General features: G+C 44.7%; 1 protein-coding gene across 2 annotated transcripts in view; it reads left to right on the top strand.

Moving 5' to 3' along the window:
- Cdc14a (cell division cycle 14A) overlaps positions 1-12,566 on the top strand; it is a 157,964-nt gene that overhangs the window by 129,952 nt on the left and 15,446 nt on the right. Inside the window, exons 12-15 of one of the 2 annotated variants that reach the window (XM_021195617.1) lie at positions 1,518-1,630; positions 2,850-2,897; positions 5,196-5,318; positions 5,999-6,356. In XM_021195617.1, coding sequence (XP_021051276.1) covers positions 1,518-1,630; positions 2,850-2,897; positions 5,196-5,318; positions 5,999-6,356 — 642 coding nt within the window. Of the gene's footprint in view, positions 1-1,517; positions 1,631-2,849; positions 2,898-5,195; positions 5,319-5,998; positions 6,474-12,566 lie in introns of those variants that run through there. The other variant, XM_021195616.2, reaches the window with a different exon arrangement.

Below are 12,566 nucleotides of genomic sequence, written 5' to 3'. Positions count from 1 at the left end.
CAGTCGTTACCCACCCTCCCCTTACTCTGTCCACCCTCTGACAGTTTCTGATCCCATTCTTCCTCCCTCCCCCCTGTTTTCAAGATGACGTGTCCACCCCACCCCTACCCCTCCTGGCCTCCCCACTCCCTGGGGCCTCCAGTCCCTTGAGGGTTAGGTACATCTTCTCTGACTGAACACAGACCCAGCAGTCCTCTGCTGTATGTGTGTTGGGGGCCTCGTATCAGCTGGGTGTATGCTGCCTGGTTGGTGGCTCAATATCTTAGAGTGAGACTTTAGTAAATTAAAGGAAGAAAGTAAAAACAGTATTTTAAATTCAGATTGTTAGGTATGTGATAGTATGTCATAGGATATTATTTGTTTAACCTGCTGGTTATGGACACTCAGGACTGTAATCCCAGAACAGCAGCTAAGACAGGAGCATCATGAACCCAAGGCTAGCCTGGAGAGACCCTATCTCAAAAAACAAAACAAAACAACAAAAAACAAACAAACAAACAAACAAACAAAAGGCAAAGCCAAGAACAGCAATAACAAAGATATGGCTCTTTAAAGTTTATAACTTAGTGAAGAAGAAAAAACCTCCACGTATTATTACTACTATTTTAAATACCCTATTAATTCTACTTAGCTATATAACTTTTAAAATTACTTTATTTCCAGGCATTGTGTAACAGCCTAAAATATGAGAATAGAGTGTAAGAAAAAAATCCTGTTTTACTTTTCCCCAGACCTCTAAGCAGACTATATTATTAGTTTCACTGTTATGTTCCTAAATACCAAAAATTATTATTTTTTTAAATAATGAAGAAAAAACCAAGCCAAAGCCCTTTCTTCCTGCACCCACGGGTTGTGCTAGATGACGAACTGCCTCTTCCATCTTCCCACAGGGCCTTCTCCTTTTGAGTTAACGTAAGAAGCCCTTCCTCTTGAGGTTTCATGGGGCAACACTAGTCGGCCACTTCTACTTTCCAAAACTATGGAATTTCAGAAGGAAACATGCTCTTTCCATGGAGTGCTGTTGGCTCTTTAACCCCCGAGAGGGCTTGCGTGCCTCCTGGAGGGTTAGCCAAGGCCGAGCGTGACTGTGTAGATGTCTCCAGTTATCTGACCAAGCTTGCTCATAAGTAGGTTATGGAATTTGCAGTAGCGACTCCTAGAAACATCTGGGATGTGTTAAAGTCAGGATTGAGCCAGGCTGGCTTCCAAAGCCTAATGTGTCCACGTGACAGTCTCTTTGGTTCTGACCCATTGCCATAGACATATTTCAGACACTCCCATATCCAGTCCCACGCTTCTTTGACTTGGAATTTGACGGATGTATTTAAATGCTGGGTGTGTGCTTACTGCTGAGTTTATAACACATTTAAATGCTCCAAGCTACAGGAAGATCATTTCCTGTTTTGTAAGATCATTTGCTCTTATCTGTAACTGTAGGTTACCTATGCTCTATTAAGAAATCAGTATAAAGCTAAACTGTTTGAATGACCTTTCTATGGGACATGCCTGTTTTTCAGAATAATTTCGAAGACGAAGATATGGAAATTAAGAACAACGTAACGCAGGGAGACAAACTACGTGCCTTAAAAAGCCAGAGGCAGCCCCGCTCCTCACCATCCTGTGCATTTAGGTAGCCTCATCTTTAAACCTTTCAGTTCGTAGAGCACCTCCACTTGTGGGTAACATGTGTCTTCTCCACTTCAGAATGGCATTCTACAAATCCTGAGTTTACCTGTGTTTTCTGACACTTGGCTCTTTTGCTCCCACCCCCAGCTGTTTTTCGTCTCCCCACTGTTGGGAGTAGGCACGCGTTAAATGCTTGTGAAAACAGGTGTTACAGCTCTGTCTCTGGAATTCTGCCTCGAGCTGCTGAGCAGCTCTTTCTGCTTCTCTGTTCTAAATTCTATTTGGAGTTTCACAAGAAGGTTTCTGCTCAGGCAGGTTCTCCCTGATGTGCCGGGGTTTTGTATGGAAGCCAGAGTGTGAAGAAAAGAAAGGCTGGGCAAAGTTTTGGTGTTTTCCACTACCTGACTTCACCTTCCATTTTTGAGGATTGCCTAAGTGATTCCTCCATGTGTCTGAGAAATTATAAGCCATCTTGCTTTTGAAGTTTAAAGTTACCCAACAAAATCAGTGCTGGTGGTGGACGTCTGACTATGTAGCAGTTGAAACCCTAGGGTTGAAAGGAAAAACAAGGGTGTGTTGGGACCAGGGTTCTCAACCCATGGGTCGAGACCCCTTGGGTGTTGAATGACCCTTTCACAAGGGTCCCTTATCAGATATCCTACATATAAGATATTTACATTGTGATTCACAACAGTAGCAAAATTATGGTAATGGAGTAGCAACAAAAATAATTTTATGGTTGGGGGGAGAGTTACCACACCATAAAGACATGTATTAATGGGTCATAGCATTAGGAAGATTGAGAGCCATTGTATTGGAAGAAGTATAATTTAGCAAATACGTATGCGAAGGGACCAGTCCTTCCTATATAGATCTCAGAAGCCATGTTGAGATGTGAATTTTCTTTTGAATTCTGACATTCCAAATAGGAGGCAGACTTCAGTTTCCACAATACCGTCATGGCATTATCAGCAAACCCTTCTCTACTGAGTCATCTTTTTGTGTAAAAGCAAGATGCTATAAGTAGCACTCAAGGCGAAAACAGTGTCTGCTGGTGTCGGGATTCATTCTGTCAAGTGGGTGAATGCCCATATCCACCCGGCATGGATTTTCTCTTTCGATTGTTTAACATCTTTATGCCTCTGACACAAATGCCACATGTGGTCTTTGTTCAACTGTGGGGACCTGGTGATTCCTGAGCCTCTTGTCTTCTGTTTTCACAGGTCAGATGATATGAAAGGACACCAAAGGGCAATGGCCCAGACTTTCAGGTACTGTCCACAATTAGCCGCTGTCAATATATATGACTTTTTAGACACGTTTTCTAAGAACCAGACTCCATGAACATAAATATAACTACCAGCTTTCTCTATACATTTATTAACCTTGGTAGTTGGACTAAAACCCAGGGCTTTGTATATTCTTTATCACTGAGCACCCCTCTCCTAGCTTATCCTCTTTCTTCCTTTCACATCCTCTCTCTTCCTGATTGTTAAAATATGCCCTACCCCAGGAAAGGGTCTCTCTGCATAGCTCTTGCTCTTGGAACTCACTATGTAGACCAGACTGGCCTTGAACTCACAGAGATGAGTCTGCCCCTGCCTCCCACATGCCAATTAACCCTCCCCTCCCGCTTAACCAATATTTTAAGTTTATTTATTTATTTTACTTTATGTGTGAAAGTGTTTTGCCTGCAGGTGTATATGTACCTGCTGAGCGTATGCCTGGTGCTCGTTGAGGTTAGAGGAAGGCACCGGATCCCTTGGAGCCGGAGTTACAGACAGGTGTGAGCTGCCATGAGGGTGCTGAGAGCCACAAAGCTGGATCCTCTGCAGGAGCAGCAAGTGCTTTTAATCACTGAGCCTTCTCTCCAAGTCGGAAATAAACTACATGACTGTTGAAAGGGCATTTCTCGTCCTTCCCTCAGGCTATGTGCGGGAGTTAGGACCTCTAGGTCCTGTGACCTTCCAGCACCTTCTGGTCTCTGGTAAACTCCGAAAAGCTCTGCAACTTTCTTTTCCACCCAGAGACTGATTCTAATCTCTTTTTATTTGTTAGTGCCCTTTACTCTATTTTTTATCTGTTCATCTCTAGGTAGTTGTTTCTCTTATTATTCACGAGAAGAGGAAATATTAGTGCTCCTCTCTTGGAAAAGAAAAAAGTTCTTTGATCCTCCTGGAGTGGTACCTAGACACTGGTATTACCTGGATGTGTTGTGGCACCTGCTGAGAACACTAAAAGTGATTGGCTAGTATTATTGACAAAATGGGACGAAGAAGTTGCCATTTTCTTCTGGAGGAGAAAATTCTAACCATAGCGCTGTTTAATGGGTAGCTCTTACTGGCCCAGGTTTCTCCAAAGCCTGAGTCACTTCCCTGTATAACCTTAGCACTCTTGCTTTAGGGGAATACATGGCATAAGCAGAGCTGAGGGAGCGGGATGATGAAGAAAGGCAGACAGAAAGCGCCGTCCAGCTTGAGCACAGGGTTTTCCTAGGACCGAAGATATTTGATACTAAATCCTTGACTGAGCCCTGGCTCTCTTCAGTGAAGCCCCTTTCCCCTGTGTGTCCACTGGGAACCTGATGATGCAGCACCCGCTGTGCCCTTCAGAGTGGAGATGAGAGAGTCTTTGCTCTCAGAGTTTACAGTGGGTTATGGAAGTAGGCAAAAAAACGAGAGGAGGTACAGTGTAGGAGCTGTGATGTGCTGGGAGAGTGCCCGTTGAAACAGCTTGCTGATCCTGCTTGGGGATTCAGGAGAGCCTCTTTGGGGGAGGTAACAACCAAATGGTCCATTAAGGTGGGAAGCCTGGGATGGGGGCGGAGGAGAGAAGAGGACACCCTGCAGGAGGAAAAGGATAAACAAACTACACAAAGGGGGGTGCAGTCTAGTCAGGGGACCCACAGTTAGACTAGACTCTCTAGTTAACGTTCCTGCTTGTTTAACGGGACATACAGTTGCACATACAGATGATGAGCAGTCTTGCTCCCCTCCTGAGGTGAACAGACAGGTGAGAACCAACTAGAATGAATGGAGATGCCTGAGGCCACTGGACCCTTGATTGTGTGGGTTCAATCTTGGAGCTAGTACAACCCACTCAGAGAAGCCAGTGACAGATTTTAGAGGTATCTATCTATCTATCTATCCATCTATTCATCCATCTATCTATATTTATTTAGTTTTTTGTTGTTGATGTTGGTTTTTTTGTTTTTGTTTTTTGTTTGTTTGTTTTTTTGTTTGTTTGTTTTATAAGCTAAGCCAAGGCTTTTGAGCTAGACTTTGTAGAGATGGAAGAGAGGTTCAATGGTTTGAAGAGTGAAGTATCAGATGTTTTAGATTTCATCAGAGGGAATCATTGTGAAAGAAGCAAGAGGATAAAAAATAATGGCAGTTGTAGGCCATATATAAGGCAATTGCAAGCTGGAAGGGAAGGAGGGGATCTGAATGGGGCTCCCCCCCCCTTTTTTTATGCCCTTTAGGGCACTGAGTGTTTGTAATTTACAATTGTTGAATATTTTAGGTAGCACAACTTTAGTGTGACACCCTGTTTCTTTTCCCCCCATGAAGATTAAGTTCTTCACCGCAACCAACTGTGTCCACTGTGAAGACCTCCAAAGTTTGTTTGTCCCCTTCAGTGACAGCCAAAAGGATAAGCAGAGGTTCTTTGTCTTCAGGAGCAAATATGAGAAGGTAATTCTTCTTCCTCTTACAGGGCACTGCCTGAGATAAGGAAGGACTACTGCAGGCCAGGAATCTGACTGCGGATCTGCGAGCGGAGGGTGCTGGGAGGAGGTGGAGAAAGCCCAAGGCCCCACTATATTTCTGGGTCTTCTTGTCCTGCTTCCCTGGCAGGCTGTAGAGGGGTTGGTTGCATGTGGTAGTCTCCTAGTGACTCTCCACTTTGCTTCATGTGATGCAGATGCAGTCAGGGATACTAATGATCAACAGTCCTGTTCCTTACCCAGAATGCACAGTGGGAACCAACTCGGCTGATCAGGATGCTTGTTGTCAGCATATGCTAGAATATGTCTGGGCTGAGCTAAATCACGGACTTAAGTCAGCTTGCAGACTCTCCCTAATAGTTAGCTCCCCTTCGCTTCTGGCAGATACAGTTCTCAAATGTTCTATTTGAGACCCGTCAGTGTTCAAGCCAGTCTCTTGGGTCTTTGTTAACTGCTTCTGACCAAGGGAGCTTGGCATGTATAAATAGACCATGAATGTTGACGTCACCAAGAGTGCTGAAGCCGAGTAGGCCACTGTGTGGATCAGAACCATCTCCCTTGTATGGCTGTGATTCCGTGTTTACAGATAGGAGTATGCATTGTTGTCTCTTTTTTCCCTTCCCACCTGTGTTTTACCCCCCCCCCCAGCTTCTCCATAAATTCCCGGCTAGCCAGTTCTCTAGGGAACTTGAACGCTGGCACAGAAGAACCTGAGACCAAAAAGACCACATCACTCACCAAGGCCGCTTTCATAGCCAGCCCATTCACCAGCTTCTTGAACGGCAGCACCCAGACACCTGGCAGAAACTACCCTGAGCTCAACAACAACCAGTACACCAGAAGCAGCAACAGCAACAGCAGCAGCAGCAGCGGTCTTGGGGGCAACCTGAACAGCTCTCCAGTCCCCCAGAGCGCCAAGCCCGAGGAGCACGCCACCATCCTTAGACCTTCCTTCCCGGGGTCACTCTCTTCCTCCTCAGTGAGATTCCTGAGCCGTTCTATACCTGTAAGTTCACAGACACCACCTCTGGGTCCTCAGAACCCCGAATGCAACTTCTGTACCTTGCCTTCCCAGCCGAGGCTGCCACCAAAGAAATTTAATAGTGCCAAGGAAACCTTCTGATCGACACCTTCCCTCTGTGTTGTGCAGCTGTCCATGTGCTACATTCTGCTGGCTCCTCTTCAAGTAAATGCCAAGTTTCAACTGGGTTTTCTTTCTTTCTTTCTCTCCTCCCCTCCCTTCTGCTGAAGTGTGCAGGGAGTGGGGTGGGGGGCTCCCTAAAAGGGAGACAGCTTTCATTTCATAGATCACGGACACTGTAGGCTTTGGTTACTTTTTAGTTAAGTTCTCAAAGCATACTTTTTTTTATAAAAGATTTATTTATTTTATGTACATGAGTACACTGTAGTGGTCCTTAGACACGCCAGAAGAGAGCATGGGATCCCATTACAGATGGTTGTGAGCCACCGTGTGGTTGCTGGGAATTGAACTCAGGACCTCTGGAAGAGCAGTCAGTGCTCTTAACCACTGAGCCATCTCTCCAGCCCCTCTCAAAACATTCTTAATACATGATACCAGGCATAGTGTTTGCTTTGCTTGGGGTGGTGGTGAGAATGGTGGCTTCCCTACTCCTCAAATCAGTCTGGATCGGGGTTAAACAAATGTGGGAAGTGCTACAAGAACAGAGTCTTCCCACAGCAGAGCACCAGGCCTTCTGCAGGGAGCTGACCCACTCACTATTCATGACGTGGAAAATGAAGGTGTTAATAAGAGAAGGTCAGAGAGAGGTGGGTAGGTCCCTAGACTTCAAGGGTATGAGCAGGTAGAGTCTCTAGGAAGACATTTAAAATTAGCCACCAGAGATAAGTGAGACTGCAAAAAAAATTTTGTCAAAGAGCTCTTTATCCAGTCACCGGGTTCCCTTTTTTACTAGCCCTGTTGGAGCGAAGAATTATTGGTCAAGTCTCCACTACAAATTTAAAATTTTGATTGTGTCAAGAGGCACTGAAATCCGTTTCATTTGAGAGGGAAAGTGGGAGAACTATATACAATGTATCAAGGAGGCGGGATGTGGGCAGGTTGGTTGCTCTCTTGTGGGAGCAAGCCTGACTCCCTGGGAGGGCTGTGCCTCCCTTCGCCCACACTGCTCTTTAGCCGGCTGCTCAGCCAACTAACAGGACAAGACAGTGCTCAACAGGGGCAGTGAGCCGAGGAAGAGAAGTACAGAGTTTGTGCTCGTGGCCCACTTAGTAAAACACAGCACCATGATTAGTCCGTGCTGGGATCCAGTTTCCTGAGCCTATATGAGTATGTTCCCTAAGATAAGAATATGTGTGTGTGTTCTTGTGTGTGTGTGTGTGTGTGTGTGTGTGTGTGTGTGTATGTGCTTGTGTATATGTGTCTGTGTTTGTGTGTATCTATTTATACATTTGTGTGTATGTGTGTGCATGTGTGTGTTTGTGTGTATGTTTGTGAGTGTGTATGTGTGTGTATGTGTGTGCATGTGTGTGTGTATGTTTGTGTGTGTGTGTGTGAGTGTGTATGAGCATGTGTGTTTTCATGTGTAGGCTCTCTGGACTCATTTGTATTACAAGCTTCTTTTCAAAACTGCCTTTTCTATAGTCCATATAAGAGAAACTCTAGCATGTATAATTTTCCTTGTATGATTTCCATGAGAAATTTCACCATTATTTAAAACTTTAACCTTTGTGTTTATTTCATATGGACAGGTGTTTTGCCTATATGTATGTATCTGTGCGCCATGTGAGCGCATGTAGTGCCTGCAGCGGTCAGAAGAGGACAGACATCTCTAGATTCTGTTATAGGCCAGGGTTCCACTTAGCCCATTCTTTGACCTGATTCTGGTCAGATTCTAATCCCTTTATACACACTGAGGAGATTTGTATCATAAGTGTGGAAATCCACGGGACTGGGTGGGGTGGAACAGAGATAAGCGTTCACGGGTGGGTGCTAGATGGGACGGGGCAGTGTATTTAAACTTTCTCAACTGTGCTGATGCACCCATCTGGCACGTTACAGTGAATTGAGTTCATCTAGTATTTTCATAAGTTGTTTTGTGGATCGGCCTCTTTTTTTTTAGAACTGACTATGGATCTTTTTATTTCCAGGAAAAGTGTTATATAAATAATGATACAAACAGCTCGTGGATTACATTGCCACAGGCTCGTGCCATCCTCATTGAAAGTTTGATGCTAGAAGCATCAGGAAATTGTCAAGAAGGTCTTGCCTTCTGGGATCCCTGTTTAGGAGGGATATGTGGGATTCTCCTGTGCTAATTAGAGCTCCCCCTGGGGGGGTGGGAGGGATTTTTTACACAGTAGAAATCCCTTCTGCACCCCATGCTGTTTACACAGTGAACTTTGGCCTCATTCTGTTGCTTCTTTTCACTCTCATTCCTCCTCCTCCTCCTCCTCCTCCTCCACATCCCTCTTTTTTGGCCAGAATAGGATAATTTTCCAGTAATTAATTATAAAATGTGGGGGTGGAGTTGCCAACTCCCCCCACTTCTTTTGTTGTTGTGCTTCAGAAAACGACATTTGTGCCTAGGCTTGGGTGTATGGCTGCCTTTCCTCTCTCTCCCTGAGAGGAAAGCAGATCCCCCGTGTGGACCTCCAATCCCAAGCCTTCCGTGACCTCCCGTGTAGTTGATGTGGGGGCTTAGGTTTTCCCACTGCTGCCTGGCTGGCAGGAAGTTTAAAGGACCGTGGAGGTCCCCACTTCCTGTGGAAGTGAGTGGGGGTTTGGGAGCAGTCCTCCTTCACAGCCCATGAAGCTGCTCTGTGAGACTGGCCTTTTGCTGCTGAAGATAAAGGCCGTGCGGGACCCCAGAACAAGCAGGGCTGACTCGCTCAACAGAAGCATTTTCAGGGAAGTAAAACACTTGCCTGTGCACACAGGAACCTGAGTTCAAACCCATAGGACCACTGTAAAAGCTGAATGCTGCTGCACACATCTGTAATCTCAGTGTTCCTGGGGTGAAATGGGAGGCAGAGTCAGGAGAGATCCCCGAAGCTAGCAGGCTTATACATCCCAGGGACTACATCCCAAAACACTGTGGAAGGTGAGGATGACACCCAAGCTTGTCCTCTGACTACACACACACACACACACACACACACACACACACACACACACACACACCATGCCAGGGACATCCCCTCCCATCACACACATAACCCCCTTGGAACTTCCTAGGTAAGAAAATGAAGTGTGAATGTTAATATCCTCCCTGTACCTTTAAGAGAGACCCAGGAACACTTGGAGGATGGGGGGTGGGGAGGAGATGGGTGTTTAGAGGGAGTCTAATATTTTAAAAGCTACAATTAGCATCTCTTTTGAAAGCTGCAATTGCTCGTTCACTTTTTGCTGCAGCTCAGCCCCCAGAAAAATGTAAAAATGATTTCCTTGTTCTGTCATTAACCGCTTTAACATGGGAAACAGGAATAAATGTTAAGGAACCCTTGAGGCTGTGACAGAGTGCTAAGCGATAGTCAGATTTTATTTTCATTATCTTGGCCTGTTGGGTTAGCCTTGTCTCCACTGTCCAGAGCCAGAGCACGAGGTTGCACTTTGGGTGACCCCCCCTTACCCCCACCCCTTACTGTAGAAACCAATTTGCTTCCTGACGGAGAAGTTCTCAAGTGCTTGAGGAACGGGGGACATGTGATGAGGGTGTGGGTGGTGTGGAAGTGTTTTATTAAGTTGAAATTGCTTGTGGTAACTGTCTTGAATATTTGCTATGTTATATTTTTAATGACATTTTCACTGAACTGCTAGTCATCACCCTGTCCTTACCTGACTCCCAAGTCTTTTGTCGGGGGGGCCCGATGGTTCCCCTGTAAGCTGTTCTGTATCCCACTTTGGTTTTTGTTGTAGCACCCCTCAGTACCATGGATTTCATTGTCCGGTAAGCTCTAAGCACTGTGGGAGCAGAGATGGTACCTTCATTGCCATGGTTACACTCCTGGATGCTGTTAGATAGTAGGCACTCCGCAGGTACATGTTGGCTGGATAAGAAGATGGGTGGATGTGTAAATGGATGGGTATGGTAAGAATGATTACTTCTCTTTTGTATATAAACATATCAAGGGGCAAAGAGATTAATGCTTTTGCCCAAGATTGTCCTACAAACAAATAACAGAATCATAGTTGGAACCTAGGGCAGCATGAATCCCAAAGACATAGTATTTTGATGGCTTTACGTTGCATATGTTCTGTTACAGCAGTTACAAAGATAAAGATGTAAATGATAGATACTTAATATCTCTCTCTCTCTCTCTCTCTCTCTCTCTCTCTCTCTCTCCCCACTCCCCCAATGGGGCTAGGAAGCTGTGAGGACATGTTAATGTCTTTGTCATTTGGGTTTTGCGGGATGAATAGGAGCCTCCAAGCAGTCCTAGTGAAGGCCAGAGGTTGGTGAATGGCTGTGGGAAAAGTAAGAACAGAGGTGCTTTAGTGCTGTGGTTGAGTTTTCAGGTTCTGAAAGCAAGCTGGCCTGGCTTCAAATTCTGTCTCTGACACTTCCTTTTATGGAGGTATTTGGCAACTTATTTAACTTCTTTGAGCTTCAGGGAAACAATGTAATTATAGTGATCGGGGAGCAAATCAAATTTTCTTGTTTGTGTGAAGTTTACACAATATTACAGGAATATTTAAGCTGCAGAAATATGACCGTGGCTTTGAAAATGACTGGTGATTTACAGAGTGATGAAGTTGAGGTCATGGTGTCCATTGTAATAGAATAGTTATGGTGTTTGGGTGACAAAAATCATATGAAGTATTGTGCAAGCGCTTACCAACAGTGCTTGGTAGCTGTCAGCGATTATGGCCATTAATAGCTGTGAGTGTTCCCAGGACAGCTGAAGGCCCGCGTGGCCTAAGAGCAGACTGGGAGGTTACGCTGAAGCCAAACTAGGAAAGAGAAGTAGAGAAGGAGCCGGAGGACTTTAAAGCAAGAGGAGCCAGAGGGGATGATAATTTGGTTGGAAAAATAAGTTTTTTAAATAAAAATTCTTTTTTTGTTATTAATAATTTTATTTGTTTTCATTTCATATGTTGTTCCCCTTTTGAGAATGAAATATTTACTTTTCTCCTGTGAAATAATCTTAATTGTATCACTGGCTGGCTTGGAACTCTTTATGTAGATGAGGCTAGCCTGGAACTTATTTGTTGCTGCCTCCTGAGTGCTTGGACTCATGGCATGTGCCACCATGTCAGATAAATGATTAACCTTTTAGAGCACAAAAGAATGGGTGTTGTTGTGACATTTTGTGTGTCTGTTGTGCTTTGCTCATACTCATATCCTGAACATAACCCTTTGTATCCCTTCCTCCCTCTTCCCTCCTCCCTCATCCCTCCCACTGGTCCTCTTCCTCCTTTCAAGTAGTTCCTCTGCTCTCATGGTTCGTGTGTGTGTTGTGTATGTATTGTATATGAGTGGTGTGTGTGTGTGGTGTGGTATGTGTTTTGTGTGTGTATGTGTTGTGTGTGTGTGGTATGTGTATGTTGGGTGTGTGTATTGTGTATGAGTGGTATGTGTGTGTGTTGGTTGTGTATTGTGTGCATTGTGTGTGTTGTGTATGTGTAGAAAACATGATTTAGCCTTTTCCTGCTTTACCTTCTCCTGTCCCTTCCTCCTCCTTCCCAGCAATCCTCTCCCCGCTTTTAAATAGTTTCCCCTTCTATATCCGTGTCACATGCATACATACTGAAATCTAGATTCTACATATGAGGCAAAAGGTGACCTTTGTCTTCATAAATCTAGCTTAATTTGCTTAACATGATCTCCAGTTCCATCCATTTTCCTGAAAATGGCATGTTCTCATTCTTTATGTCTAAATAAAACTACATTGTGTATATATACTACATTTTCTTTATCCACTCACTGGTTGGCGAGCACCTTGCCTGATTCTGTATCTTTGCCACTGTGAGTGATGTTGTAGTAAACATCTCCGTGCTGCACTCTCATAGTGTCCTAGGAGTGGCATAGCTGTGCCAGGTGACAGTTCTACTAGTATCCATGGTGACTGCCCTTAATTTCCATTCCCACTGCCCTAGTTTTCTTTCTGTTGCTGTGGTGAACACCATGGCCAGAAGCAACCTGGGGGTGGGGGTAGGGAGGTTATTTCAGGTCATGGTTTCATATCATATTCTATCACCAAGGAATTTCTTTCTTTCTTTCTTTTTTTTTTTTTT

The sequence above is a fragment of the Mus pahari genome, chromosome 4 (assembly GCF_900095145.1).
Source record: "Mus pahari chromosome 4, PAHARI_EIJ_v1.1, whole genome shotgun sequence".
Classification (NCBI taxonomy): Eukaryota; Metazoa; Chordata; class Mammalia; order Rodentia; family Muridae; genus Mus; species Mus pahari.
The sequence above is the reverse complement of the archived record's forward strand: the minus strand, read 5'-3'. Positions and strand labels throughout refer to the sequence as shown.